The 14048-nt window shown below is 37.4% G+C and overlaps 1 protein-coding gene across 1 annotated transcript in view; it reads right to left on the reverse strand.

Moving 5' to 3' along the window:
• Positions 1–13323, reverse strand: part of LOC124262053 (septin-7-like) — a 29278-nt gene extending 15955 nt beyond the window's left edge. Inside the window, exons 1-2 of the mRNA XM_046696480.1 lie at positions 13230–13323; positions 2942–2993 (exon numbers count right to left, since the gene is read on the reverse strand). Coding sequence (XP_046552436.1) covers positions 2942–2952 — 11 coding nt within the window. The 5' untranslated portion in view covers positions 2953–2993; positions 13230–13323. The remainder of the gene's footprint in view (positions 1–2941; positions 2994–13229) is intronic.
• Between the last annotated feature and the right edge of the window lie 725 nt (positions 13324–14048).

Here is a 14048-nt window from a genome sequence, read left to right on the forward strand (position 1 = left end):
TGTATTTATCTGAAAAAAGTATTGTTTTATTGTTTATTGGCCTGTTTACACAAGAGTAGCAATATTGTGGTGCATATATGAAACGAAACACAAGATTACTGATAGTCCATTAATTTCCATTCAGTTCCATTACGCCTATATTGAACAAAATAAGGAGTACATACTCCTGATGTTGAAAAATTATCTGGAGCCCTGAGACATGATCCTTCTGGTCAGGCTGTCAAGACTCTGGATGTCTTGTTTAGTCCGATCAACTACTCCAAAGGAATAGGAAAGGACTGGCACAGCAAAAGTATTGGTGGCTTTGACCTTGTTTCGAGCATTTAGCTCTGAGCACCAGATTTTTTTAAAGCGAGATTTGTACTCGGCCCGAAGTTTCTCTTGAATCAGGGCATTCTGGAGCTTGTATTATTATTATTGGATATAACACATATCCACGCACTAGTGCATGCTCAAGGCGCTAGTATTTTCCCGTTGTTCATTGGATGTCAATCTCAGCGGCACATCTTATTATCAATCTCAACTCCCTGGGGATTATACAACTCTTGCTGCTACAAGGCACACCGAGGTATTCAGGCTTTCCCATCCTTATGAGGCACCCAATTCACAGCTGGGTGGACTGGGCCACATAGTCACAGTAATTTGTCCTGTGATAGTGCACGTTACTATACCCGCAAGTAAACTAGCTGTCTGCAAATTTTCACGTGTCCACCATCTGGTCACCTACCATCGGATGAGTGGGTTCTTTCAAGTGCACAGGGTTGTGCACTGCACACTAGGGATTGTGACAACACTGAAAGAGCCTGCAAGTAATGTTAGCTCCAAGGGTTTTACACCCATTCACAAGTTGGATCAATCCAGGCACCTTTCGCTTACTAGCACGGCGCCTTAGACAGCTCGCCCACCATGCCCCCATGTCATGATTTGACTCTTTATGTATTCATGTGGCCACATCTGGTCATAAACCAACGGATTGGTGGGTTCTTTTAAGTGCACAGGGTTGTGTACTGTACCCTAGGGGTTGTGACAACACTGAAAGAGTCTGCACACGAAGTTGACTCCAAAGATTTTACACCCGGTCACAGGTGGGCTCGATCCCGGCACCTCATGCTCGCTGGATCACTAGCCTGGCACCTTAGCCAGCTTTGCCCACCACGCCCCTTGAGAAATCAAGATTATCATCTTGTGACTCTTCACACACTGATGATGCTGGTGTTGACTACATTGCAGGTTTATGCATCCCCGTTGAATGATTTTGTTACTGAATGGCAAACAACACTTGTTTTGTGATATAACTCACAATATCTGGATGACTAGCTGATGACTAGCCTTCAGCCTGAGTGGAGGTCTGTGGCTGCGTGAAGCTCTGATGCTGCGAGAAGGGCTGAGCCTGCGTGAAGGGTCTCTTAAAAGACCCTCTTGAGTGTGAAGTTTGCGTTGAAGGTGTCTGCATTACTACCACTTCAGGTTCTAAAACCAGTGGACCCTTTGCGAACGATAAATCATCTGCATTGCATGATGTATTCTTCCGAGAATCTCAATATCCTCCATCAGCATGGGTGCAATCAATGCATCCAGATGTTACTGTAGAAGTTGGCTTCATGGAGGACTTCCTTGTAGATATATTCTTAACCTTAACTAGCTTTTGCAGACTGCTATACTTTTTCAAAGGAGATTTCCTCTCATCGCTATTACCTCCTGATCAACATGAGAATCACGCAGTGGAATCTCATTTGCTGACTGAAAAGAATCCTTATTAATATCATGTGAAAGTATATTGTCCACAGGGGATTGTAAAGGAACGAACTCACGTTCAGACATGTGCTTGGTTGTTTTGTCTCTAGGTGTTGAAGACTGTGATGACGCCCTGGAGTTTTCCCACCCTTTTTTGTCCATCTTTTTGCGTTGTAAGGCAAATACGTAATTTGCAAATTCGTTATCCCCAAGAGGACGCGCAGAAACTACATTTAGAACTTAAATTGCAGTTGGAAATGACGAAAGAAAAACAAGTGGGGGGGGGGTCCTGTCGGATATTCTGAATTTACAGATAGAGCACGTTTTCATGGCTCATTAAATACAACTTTTGAAAAATTATCCATGGTTATGATGTACAAAGGATACATGAAGAAATCCAAGCATTAATTCTGATGGATGACTCATTATAAAATAGGATTAGCTTGGATTGTTAAACAGAAGAAATTTTCTTCTCAACCGTCAGAGGGGGCAATAATGGACAGAGTGACCAGTTGCCGCATGGTCATAGGGGCGCTGATGCACATGAGCGGGAGGAGGTGTGTTCGGTGAGATGTTTTTACTGTTCTTGGGAACATAGAAACAGAGGTTTCCACTGTACCTCGGGCAGAAAAGGGAGAGAAGCAAATAATATAAGCCAGGATAAGGAAAAATTATAGAAATCTTATTTGACTTAATGAATATTCAATTTAAAATTACAAGTAATATGCCGCTTAGTTACCTTACCAACAATGTTATAAGCACTTCTTTGTAATAACATCTCTTCTGTTTGTAAACTCATGTGCCCAATACAGTACAACTTTGAAAGAGCTCCAGCTAACTAATAAAGATTTTTGTAAGTGCTTCCAGGTTTATAATATCACTTAGTGGTAGGAAAACACATGCCCATTGCAGAACATCTTTAGACCAGAAACTCATTCTGAATACCTGAATATTTAAGTAATAAGCAGTTTCATTACCATGACCCTCTATTTCAGGATAGAACTGCCAAGAGAACATCACTTGTTTCAAACAAAGGTGTGAGGCTGAGATATATGACGTGTTCATTTCAACAATACTTCTTGAATGCAACCTTTTACAGGTAATTGTGAATGGTCCACAAAATGAGACCTTGACATTAAACATTAAAGAGGTATTAAGTCATGAATGAATAAAAAAATTAATGAAATTTGAATCATGAGTGACTTACCTTATGAGCATATTTCTCAATGCTATGAAGTCATTGTGTTCCAGATTTTCAACTGAAAGATAGTAGATACTTCATTGGAAATAATTTGAAGCATACCAAAGCCCAAAACAATACAAAATTGTTTGTACTACAGATTTATGGGGCCAAAGAGAGAATAGAGGAGAGGACAAAAAAAACACATGGGGTAACTGCTCAGAAACAAAGTTATTCAACTCAAAAGATGCAAAATTGAACCTGATGTAGCATGTCCATGACAGTTGAAAACAAAATCTCCTACTCAGTCAGTAACTTTCATTTCTGCTACTTGAAAAGTGTTCTGTATGACACTTGGCTATGGCACATAAATTACAAATTCAAAAACCATAACCAAGTTTTACTAGTTGTTATATCCAGTTACCCAACATTGTACACACAACAGTAAACAGCAGGAAGTGGTAAGATTGGAAGAAAAATGTCAGTTGTCGAAATGAATTTTTTTAGGCTTCTGCTATATTCCGTTTGATTTAATTTTAGACGGATGAATTGCTCACTAACACAAAATCTAATAAATGCAACAAAACCAAATTTTGCAAAGTCCCATGAAATCGACAGACCAACTCTGATGATTATTTCATAATTTTGGACACCCGAATAAAAATGTTGTTTAACAAACGATCATTTTTTTGTTGTCACTTGTTGCTATCTCTTACGAGGGGGGACCACTTGCTTGTAGAACAGTTAGGTGTGCGAGTTGCATGTGTGAAATTGAAATTTCACTACCCACGCTTGTTGATTACCTGGCTGTCCTACCAGCAAGTGGTCCCCCTCGTAACAAATAGCGAAAAGTGACAACAAAATAATGATTGTTTGTTCACTCAATTAGGCTGAGAGATGCATTTAAGTATGGCTGAGAGATGCGACAAATTAAGTTGCTCCCCACAGTGAGTGACTCATATGTGTGTCAATAGAAAGCACCTCTTATTCAGAGAGAGACGCACATGTGCGTCTTACTTTTTAAAATCGCATTGTACCTATTATTTCAACCAATTTAGTAGTTCGGAGCAAAGGTTAGCTTTTCTTGCGTGAGATGCTACCTTCAGTGTTAATCAGAAGAAGTATTTAAAGTGTTTTGATAGCAATTGCTAATAATTATAATAGGCTTATACAGCGTTTGGTAAATGAACACATGTCAGTGAGAAAGGGGATTATGAGATGTTTTTACAGAGTTAAGTGTCTGGCACTCTTCATTGGGAGTGGATACTAAAATACTCTTTATGCACATTGACTGAATTAGATGTAATGGTTTAGAGGTTACTGAAGACAATATATTCTTCAACTACCTATTAAATATGAAACAATATACAAAATTTCAATTACATACAAAGAATTCAAACATAACAGAAAAGTTTGAATTTGCTTTTTAGGTATTATTACGTTGTCATGTTTCATATAATGAATCGTAATCACAAATAATTATACATCCAAGCTCGAATAGATTAGACATAAATTAAATTGCTAATTTAAAGCTTACTGCATTGTAACTATTTATTTTTCATAATCTAAAGTTGATAATGTTACCTAATCGAATATCAAGTGATAACTCTCCCCTTTGCATCGACACATAATAATATACATGTCAGTGGTACTACAGCACTGAAATCTTTTACTACGTTTGTTACAAAACACAGTTGGTAATTCAAAAAATTCTTAGACATAGACAGAAGTTATATCATAAGTTATTACATGTAAACAATACAAAGGTATTTCAAGCATTTGTGTTCAATGCAATTTGCATGACTATTGTGTAAAAACGTTTGTATTTGATCTTTGTAATTATCTGATCCGGTATAATTATCACGTGTATCAATGAACTCAGTCTCCATTGATCCATCATCAACAAGCAGTTGTCACTACGGTGACATAATCCCCCGCCGCAAATTATGAAATCAAACTTAAAGAGTAATGAAAGTGAAGGTCGTAGTTTAAGATGAAGTTAAATGTCAACAAAAACATGACCAGTCAACCTCTCTTGATATCTTGCTCTGTAGTTGTTCAAACACACAAATATTTTCAAGACTAACTTTGACCTTGACATGAATGTCATGGTGTATGAAATATGTAAAAAATAGTAATAGAGAAATTGCCTATCAAAAAACATTCAAGAGAAGTCTTGAAAGTCTACGAAGAAAATCTAGTGAACCGTTCTTGAGATATCTTACTGACAATCTTAACATGCTAAAATCTGCAAAGTGTCACTGTGACCTTGAAAATTATGTGAAGGTCACCCAACTCGACTGGGCCCTGCACCTTCCCTATATGAAGCCTGGTGTCAAATATGATGAAAATCCAGTGAATGGTTCTTGAGGTATCTTGCTGACAAGCTTAACATGCAGGTTAAGATGCTGAATTCTTCAAAGTGCTGCTGTGACCTTGAAAATTTCGTGTAGGTCACCAAAATGAAGATTGGTGTGAAACATGAAGAAAATCCAGTGAACGGTTCTTGAGATATCTTGCTGAAAAGGGTAAGACGTTAAAGTCCCCTTGTGACCTTGAAATGAAGGTCAAGGTCACCAAACCTGACTTGGGCCTTTCTTATAGTGTGATGAACCTAGGTACCAATTATGAAAAGAATCTAGACAACGGTTCTTAAGATATTCCAATTCGTACGTACGTACGGAGCCTAATACTATAAACGCGCGGTGGGGGATAATAAACAGATGCGCTGTTATATGATTGGACAACTTGCTTTATGGAGTCACGCCCCTCTCTGTAATGTTTATGCATACGTGCACATCTGTAATCTTATGAACCTCGTTTGCATCCAGTATAGATATAGGCACGCCTATCTTCAAACATATTTTGGGGGGATTCAACTGCAAGTTTATACAATATAATAATTCAGTATCGTGTCACTTTTATTCTATAACACATGTACTTTAATTTGGATATTCATTCATCTGAAGGTGCAGATTATATTTACATGTACACCAAACCATTATGTTTGATGTACTAGTTGTGTGTGCAAAATGTATATGAAAATATATACTATCTCTACTCAATGGTGGATTTCAATCGTTATTATTTTATTGTCGTTCGATCTCTGAGGGCAAATAAACTCTCCAAAGTGTCTATCTACTCCTATTTGTCTTATGCGTATATTTCATACATCATTACGGTTATGTATGTCTACAATACGCAAACTGTTACATGATAGCTAGAGTTGACAAAGCCAAAACCCAGCATATCGATTGGTCAATGATATAGCCAATGATCAATCTCTATCCAAGCTGTTGAGTGACCAAATGTGCTCTTCAGAAATTTAGCCCATGTCCTATCACCTGTCCCTTTCTCTGTGACAGGTATCTCACGATACGATTGGTCATAGACAACAAATGATCAGCCACTATATTGAACAGTTAAGATACCAAAAGTTCTATTCGGGAAACTTGATCACGTCCCATCACGTGACGCTTTGTTTCATGTCTATACAAGGAAGGAATATGTATTATACAATATGTATATATGTTCATATCATAATGTATGTTTTCTGCGTTAAATCTAGATGAAACAAAGTGACCAATTATGAATCTGGTCTATGGTAGTCACAGACTAGCACATTTGTATTTTCCTTAAAATATTCAGTATACACGAGCAATGTATCAGCACAAACGCTACTTTTGTAGAAGATTATGAAGCATGTAAGTGAATTCATCTTGACAGTCTGTCATAGGTGTTTTGTAAAATTAAACCTCACACAATGATATGAGAGAGACAATTTGTTTATGTATGTCTCATCTCTTACATGCAAAGAATACAAACATATGTAGATAAAATATAAATGTACAAGCCGCCAAGAATCCACAAGAGAAACTTGCAATAATATTACATAAAATGTTGCAATATATGATATGTATTCACACCAGTTTTCTTTCCATGTAGATCTTTGAGACACAATTAAACAATCAGGACTTGTTTGTATAACTTGACAGTTTCCTGTCATCCCCGAAACCTGTCAGGGAAATCAGATGTGAATAGCACTAATTAGCTTCGCAACAGCGAGCAGGGCAATCAGCAAGGGGTTCCAGGTGTTGAGCAGTGAAGTGGCTCTTGGGCTTAATGAGTTCAACAACATTATTATTTGTGTGTCCAAAATTATGATACAAATCATCAGAGTTTGTCTGTTGATTTCATAGGACTGTGCAAAATTTGATTTTGTTACAATTATTAGATTTTGTGTTAGCAAGCAAGTCATCAGTCTAAAATGATTTCAAACGGACTATAGTGGCAAGAGACAATCGTGGCATCAAGAATTCATTGGAATTTCAGTGTTGTACAGACCTCAATACCCAATCCTCTACTAACACTATTTAGCATTGTGTCTTTCTTATTGTCCCATTTACCAAAATCTCCATTCAAGTAAAGGTTAGGCAAGTCCATATAGACTGCCCCGATTTGACATCAATGAAATTTAGAAACACATACAGAACCGTAACCAAAATTCGTGGATCGCGGTAATTACCATGATATCTAGTACATACAGTTCCACGCCTCGCTGACAAAAATGTTCCAATTTGTTTACATTACACATAAATACACTAAATCTAATTGTCCAGCACTGAGATAAATAGCCCAAGATCACTAATGCCACAAATTTTTCCTTTTACAAAATGTCAAGTAAAAAAGATATCGATAGCACCAAATTTCTCACATCTCGTCGTCTGCTTTCCGAGGTATCAATACTTACTGCAGTGAGCTGTCTTACTTAGTGATATATCGCAACTGACTACATGTGTACATAATCCACGAAACAAGGTTACGAATGGAATATTAGGCATTTTCAATATGCTGAATCAATGAATAAAATAATCAGTGAGTATACAACATGAAATCATGCATTTAAAATATTATTTTCATCACACTTCCCTTATATCCACGAATCAAGTTTACATAAGTGTATATTTGTGTGTAATGTCAATACCTTCTTGCGTAGTATGTAATAATAAAATAACTGTAATTACTGTTCTTTACATGTAAAGAACTTTCAGTTTTCTTAATATATTGAAAAAATGTAAATTTGGTATGGGCAAATGTACTGAGTCTTCTAAAGTGTGCACACAATTACCAAAGTCTACACTGTTTCTAAAACTAGTACAGAAAAGATGTGTGCTGATCTCAAGCTGTTTACAGCAATATCATCCTACTCTGTATACAAGAAAAGCACTAAATATATTTAAGTGAAGGTAACAAGTATATCAGCTAGCTGTTCACTATTTGCTGCAGAAAACTGTGATCAGTTATGCTTACAAACCGGTCTTCGCGGTGGGAAAAGAAAACTTTCTAAAACACATAGCCCTTGGAATCTTGCATGTGCATGCCCGAGCCATGAAGTGGCGAGGTCTTAAGGGGGGTCCGGGGATATAGTCCCACGTAAAATATTGAAATTTCCTTGCATTTCAGAGCATCTCATCATCATTCACAAGTCAATTCAGCTGAGAGAAACTTTATTTTATTTTGTTGTTTCCTTGGGGAAAACACGTTTTCGGTTACCTGTTGTGTTTCACATGTCCACAAGTTATCGTCATTATTTTGAAGAAGGATCAATTTAACTTTCACCCATTCAACGAGTTTACAGTTTCAAAAGAATTTTGTGAGTTGTGGATCACAACACGTGACTCAAAAATCTCCAAACTGCGAATAACTATATAAGGTATGAATTCATCGGTCTAGGTCAAAAAGTTAATAAGAAATGATTAATGACATGAAACATTTTATTCCTTCAAAATATAATGACCCAAAATACTATATAAACAAGAGTCGTCAGAAGATGACATATCCCCCCGGCCCCCACATCTTTCAAAGAACAAATCATCTGACAGTTACTTAAAGACCAGCTTGATTTTAGACTAAGTGCAAATCGTTTTCATGGAAATCATAAAAACAATAAATGACAAAAATCTGCAAATAGCAAAAGGCACCACTTCAAGATCTGCCTCACATATCTGCCAAGTTTTGCTGAAAGATATTAAAAAGCTTTCGCGTTGTGCTCCGGAAACGAAGCCCACCCCTCCTTTTGTGACTAAGTCCGAAATTGTTTCCATGGAAACTGAGAAAATAATAAATCACAAAAATCTGCAAATAGCAAAAGGCACCACTTCAAGATCTGCCTCACATATCTGCCAAGTTTTGCTGAAAGATATTGAGAAGTTTTCGAGTTGTGCTCCGGAAACGAAGCCCACCCCTCCTTTTGTGGCTAAGTCCGAAACGTTTCCATGGAAACCGGGGAAAATATAAATGCCAAAAATCTGCAAATAGCAAAAGGCACCACTTAAGGTTCTGTCTGATATATCTACCAAGTTTTGTTGAAATATATTGAACGGTTCTTGAGTTATACTCTTGAAACGAAGCCCACCCTCCCTTTTGGGATTAAGTCCGAATCGTTTCCATGAAAATCGGGAAAAATAAATATGCCAAAATTCTGCCAAATAGCAAAAGGCACCACTTTGGCATCTGCCTCACATATCTGCCAAGTTTTGCTGAAAGATATTTAGAAGTTTTCGAGTTGTGCTCCGGAAACGAAGCCCACCCCTCCTTTTGTGGCTAAGTCCGAAACGTTTCCATGGAAACCGGGGAAAATATAAATGCCAAAAATCTGCAAATAGCAAAAGGCACCACTTAAGGTTCTGTCTGATATATCTACCAAGTTTTGTTGAAATATATTGAACGGTTCTTGAGTTATACTCTTGAAACGAAGCCCACCCTCCCTTTTGGGATTAAGTCCGAATCGTTTCCATGAAAATCGGGAAAAATAAATATGCCAAAATTCTGCCAAATAGCAAAAGGCACCACTTTGGCATCTGCCTCACATATCTGCCAAGTTTTGCTGAAAGATATTTAGAAGTTTTCGCGTTGTGCTCCGGAAACGAAACCCATCCTCCCTTTTGGGATTAAGTCCGAATCATTTCCATGGAAACCGAGAAAATAATAAATCACAAATATCTGCAAATAGCAAAAGGCACCACTTTGGCATCTGCCTCACATATCTGCCAAGTTTTGCTGAAAGATATTGAGAAGTTTTCGAGTTGTGCTCCGGAAATGAAGCCCACCCCTCACTTTTGGGACTAAGTCCGAATCGTTTCCATGGAAACCGGGAAAAATAAAAATGCCAAAAATCTGCAAATAGCAAAAGGCACAACTTTAGGATCTGTTTGATATATCTACCAAGTATTGTTGAAAAATATTATATGGTTTTTGAGTTATGCTCCGGAAACGATAGCAATCCTTACTTTTTGAGACTAAGTCCAAAATGTTTCCATGGAAACCAAGAAAAATTAAAATGACAAAAATCTGCAAATAGCAAAAGGCACCACTTAAGGTTCTGTTTGACATATCTACCAAGTTTTGTTGAAAAATATCGAACGGTCTTTGAGTTAAGCTCTGGAAACAAAATGATTACGGACGGACGACAGATGGACGAGGCGACGACTATATCCCACCGCATTACATGCCGGTGGGACAATATATATGTAATTAGCAAATAATTTGAGTGAATAAGAAATAAATATCATCAAACAAATCAACAAGAAATGATTAATAACATGAAAACATGAAAAATTCTATGGCATAATAATTGAACAAATCAACACAACCTAATGGTTTTGGCCTATGGCGGAAAGAAAGTCGTCAGTAGAATGGATAGCGTTCTGTTTTTCAAAGCACAGCTATATTAGGCGGTGCTGTGTCTCTGCAGATTTTCCAAGTAAGAAATATCACATTTTCTCCATTTCCTTTACATTGGTATAATAAAATACTTAAAATACTTTAATAAAATATATAAGAACAATGAGAAAAGTTCAGTATACTTTAAAAAATATATAATATTTTTTCCTACTTAAAATACAGTATAAAATATATAAGAGCCAGGAGAAATGTTCATTCTTTTATGAAATACATGCATTTTCCCAGCCTGCCTGAAATATGAAACCCTAAATGAACCATTTCCCCACTCCAAGGCTTGTTTCTATGGAAACGCACCTCCTCTGACCACCTGACTGACACAAGGAAATTCAAATCTGGATTTAAAAATGAGCAATATATTTTCAAATTGTATGTTTTGGAGACTCTCTGCATCCATACATTTTGAAGTGAGTCTTCACAACATACTTCTTTATACTATGACTTAATATCAGCCTGAACCGGTAAGTCAATTTTGTAATATTTCATGGAATGTTCTTGAATACTACATTGCTTTGCATCTAATGACAGCTTTGACAAGGCAAGGAGGCCACACCCCATCTTTAAGCAAGTGAACCCCCACCTTTAAGCAAGTGATGTACCTTACTGAAGGTAAAGAATTTATATACATGATCAAAGTTATGTTTCGAAGTTTAAGCACAGGCTGGTAATGCTGACTGATGTACGAGTGATGGGTGTTTACACAATAAGAATAAATGTTTACATAATGGGAGGTTGCCAACAATGTGATAAAAAAATGTGAATAATGGGATTAAGATTGCTTAGTGATGAGTTGATGGACTGTAGGGCGGATGTAATCACTGGGGTATACCTGTGATTACCATGTGTAATTGTCTTGTATACAGCACTGGAAATAGCAATCAGCTGTGCTGTGCACACATTCCCCTACTGGTGATTTACTTAAAACGTACCTGATAATATAATGAGATGAATTCTGATGCAGTGATCTTTAAAATACTGTATCTGAAACTATTACTGTATATAGAGAAATATATTCTAGTATTATGTCATTTTAATTGCAGGTTGTGCTCTATAAATGTAAAATATTTATAATCATAACTAAGGTTATGCGACAGCTTTTTGGTGTATTGCCAGATTTGACCTGTCACCGATGAGGTTTCGTGCATTCCTCGCTATTTCCACTGTGAAAGCAGTTTGTTTACATGTGATCGTCCAGCTACACTAATTATTACTTTTGGCGATACAAAATATGTATGCGTATCCATTAACTGTCAACTCCACAACATTTCAAGACGTGAGTCCACACAATATGTTAGTGATTGACTTATTGTTAGGCAATATGGCCGCCGTATATATGGTCGCTGGAAGCAGAAATAAGTACAACAAGTGTTTGCCACTCATATGGCAATATTCCCCTGCAGCTAAAGAAGAATGAAATATTTATAACATTTTTACTACTTTATATTTTTGGGTCACATACAAGAAATGACTGGTGTCTGCATAATCACCCGATGTAGGCTGTCCACATAATTGAAGACATTGGGTGCAATGTTTTATAAGAGAACACGTTTGCATAAGTTTGAAAAGTGGTAAAAGTGTCGTGGTGACCTTGCAGATAAGGTCAAGGTCACCAAAATCGACTGGTGTCTGTATAATCCCCCAATGTAGGCTGTCACCAAATTTGAAGACATTGGTAACAACAGTTCATGAGATATCGCGTTAAGAAGAGTTTGAAAAGTGGTCAAAGTGTCGTGGTAACCTAGAAGATAAGGCCAAGGTCACCCAAATCGACTGGTGTCTGTGTAATCTCCCAATGTAGGCTTGTCACCAAAGTTGAAGACATTGGCTACAACAGTTCATGAGATATCGCATTAACAAGAATTGGGACGTATGTACAGACGCTGCTGAATACATAGTCCCCCGTTCCACGTTGCGGCGGGGGACAATTAGCTAATCCGTTACCGATAATTGATGCTCGGAGTCTGAGACTGAAGCATCAGATTAAAGAATCAACAACTGATGTGTTTATATAGTATACAAGATTGGTTACAGCTTGAGTCTGCTCGGATTATCTGGGACCGGACTAATGCGGCCTGACTGTATTAAATTAGAACCTAAACTTGTACAGTCACTTGTGAAAAAATACAAAAGAATACAAAAAGTATTGTATGTCATTGCAGGACTCTTCAGTACAGTGTCCTCCCGTTTTTGTTAGACCAGCCACTTGGCTGTCCAAGCTGATAGATCAACTTGCTACATAGGTTAGCATGGTGCGTTATTGGATAAATAGGTTGCTGTCTTATCAACTTAAATTATTTTACGTTCAACCACCTTTTGAATTTTGTGTTTATCAGTGGAACATCATAGCAAGCCATACTATTACCAGGCCAAAAGAGAAATGCTGCTACAAAAGAATAAGCACAGAGCTGTTAAGATAGAATGTACTGGGTTTTGCTTTATATTATAGGACCATATACATTGTGTTACAAGCCCCATGATCTATGCTAAAAACCTTTTAAGGATTTCCTTTCTGGTGAAAAAAAATCCTAGATATATTACATTACAAAGAGCTCTGAGAGAAGCTAAGAAATTTCACCTTCAACAAGTCCCCAGGGATACTGCCGACCTCGGACCCTCTTGCCTCCAGCCTCAATAACACGGTTACTGCCAACCACTGCAAATGGTACTCGATCCTGTAAAAAAACCACCAAAACTGCATTACTTGCATAGCTCTTTTGTTGAAACATACATTTCTAACCATGGACTGAATTTGAATATTGCCATAGCATAGTCATGACAGGAAATAGATATTTCCATTTTTCACATGGTATGTGGATGTATTTCAAAATGACACAATAAATATGCATTTGTCGTTGCCATTTGATCCAATTTTACCAAATTGTCTTTAAAGCTTGTGATGGGTTTTGGGGTAGCCCATTGTGTAAAGCATCCACTTACTGTGATGCCGGGATGAGAATGGGTAAGAGTGAAAAAAGAGGAAAATGAGCCAGAGGTGTTGGGGGCCATAGGCCCCCATGCCAGATCCAATGACCCCAGCAATCAAATCCGTGGTAAATTCTCATCCCCAGGCCTCAAAGTAAACATTTTTTCCAAGGAGCATGCACTCTCCTAACCTTTTTTTCTTAAGAGCCAAACAGAATTTCAAGGAGCATGAAAAATTTTCAGGGAGCAAAGAAAGAACAAAGATTGCCCAAACACAACAAAAAACAAACAAATCTTCAGAAATAAGATGAGTGTTAATTCACGACATGATGATGATAATCCATGATAGATTGCTTGTTTATTAAATAATCATACTCTAAATAGGGTCTTAACTTAATTTTGTTTGTTTACTCAGTATCTCCTGGTTGACTAACTTAACATACTACAGAAATCTGAAAGGTTGCAGAAAGTA

The sequence above is a fragment of the Haliotis rubra genome, unplaced genomic scaffold, assembly GCF_003918875.1.
Source record: "Haliotis rubra isolate DU_JTF1 unplaced genomic scaffold, ASM391887v1 Scf12, whole genome shotgun sequence".
Taxonomy (NCBI): Eukaryota; Metazoa; Mollusca; class Gastropoda; order Lepetellida; family Haliotidae; genus Haliotis; species Haliotis rubra.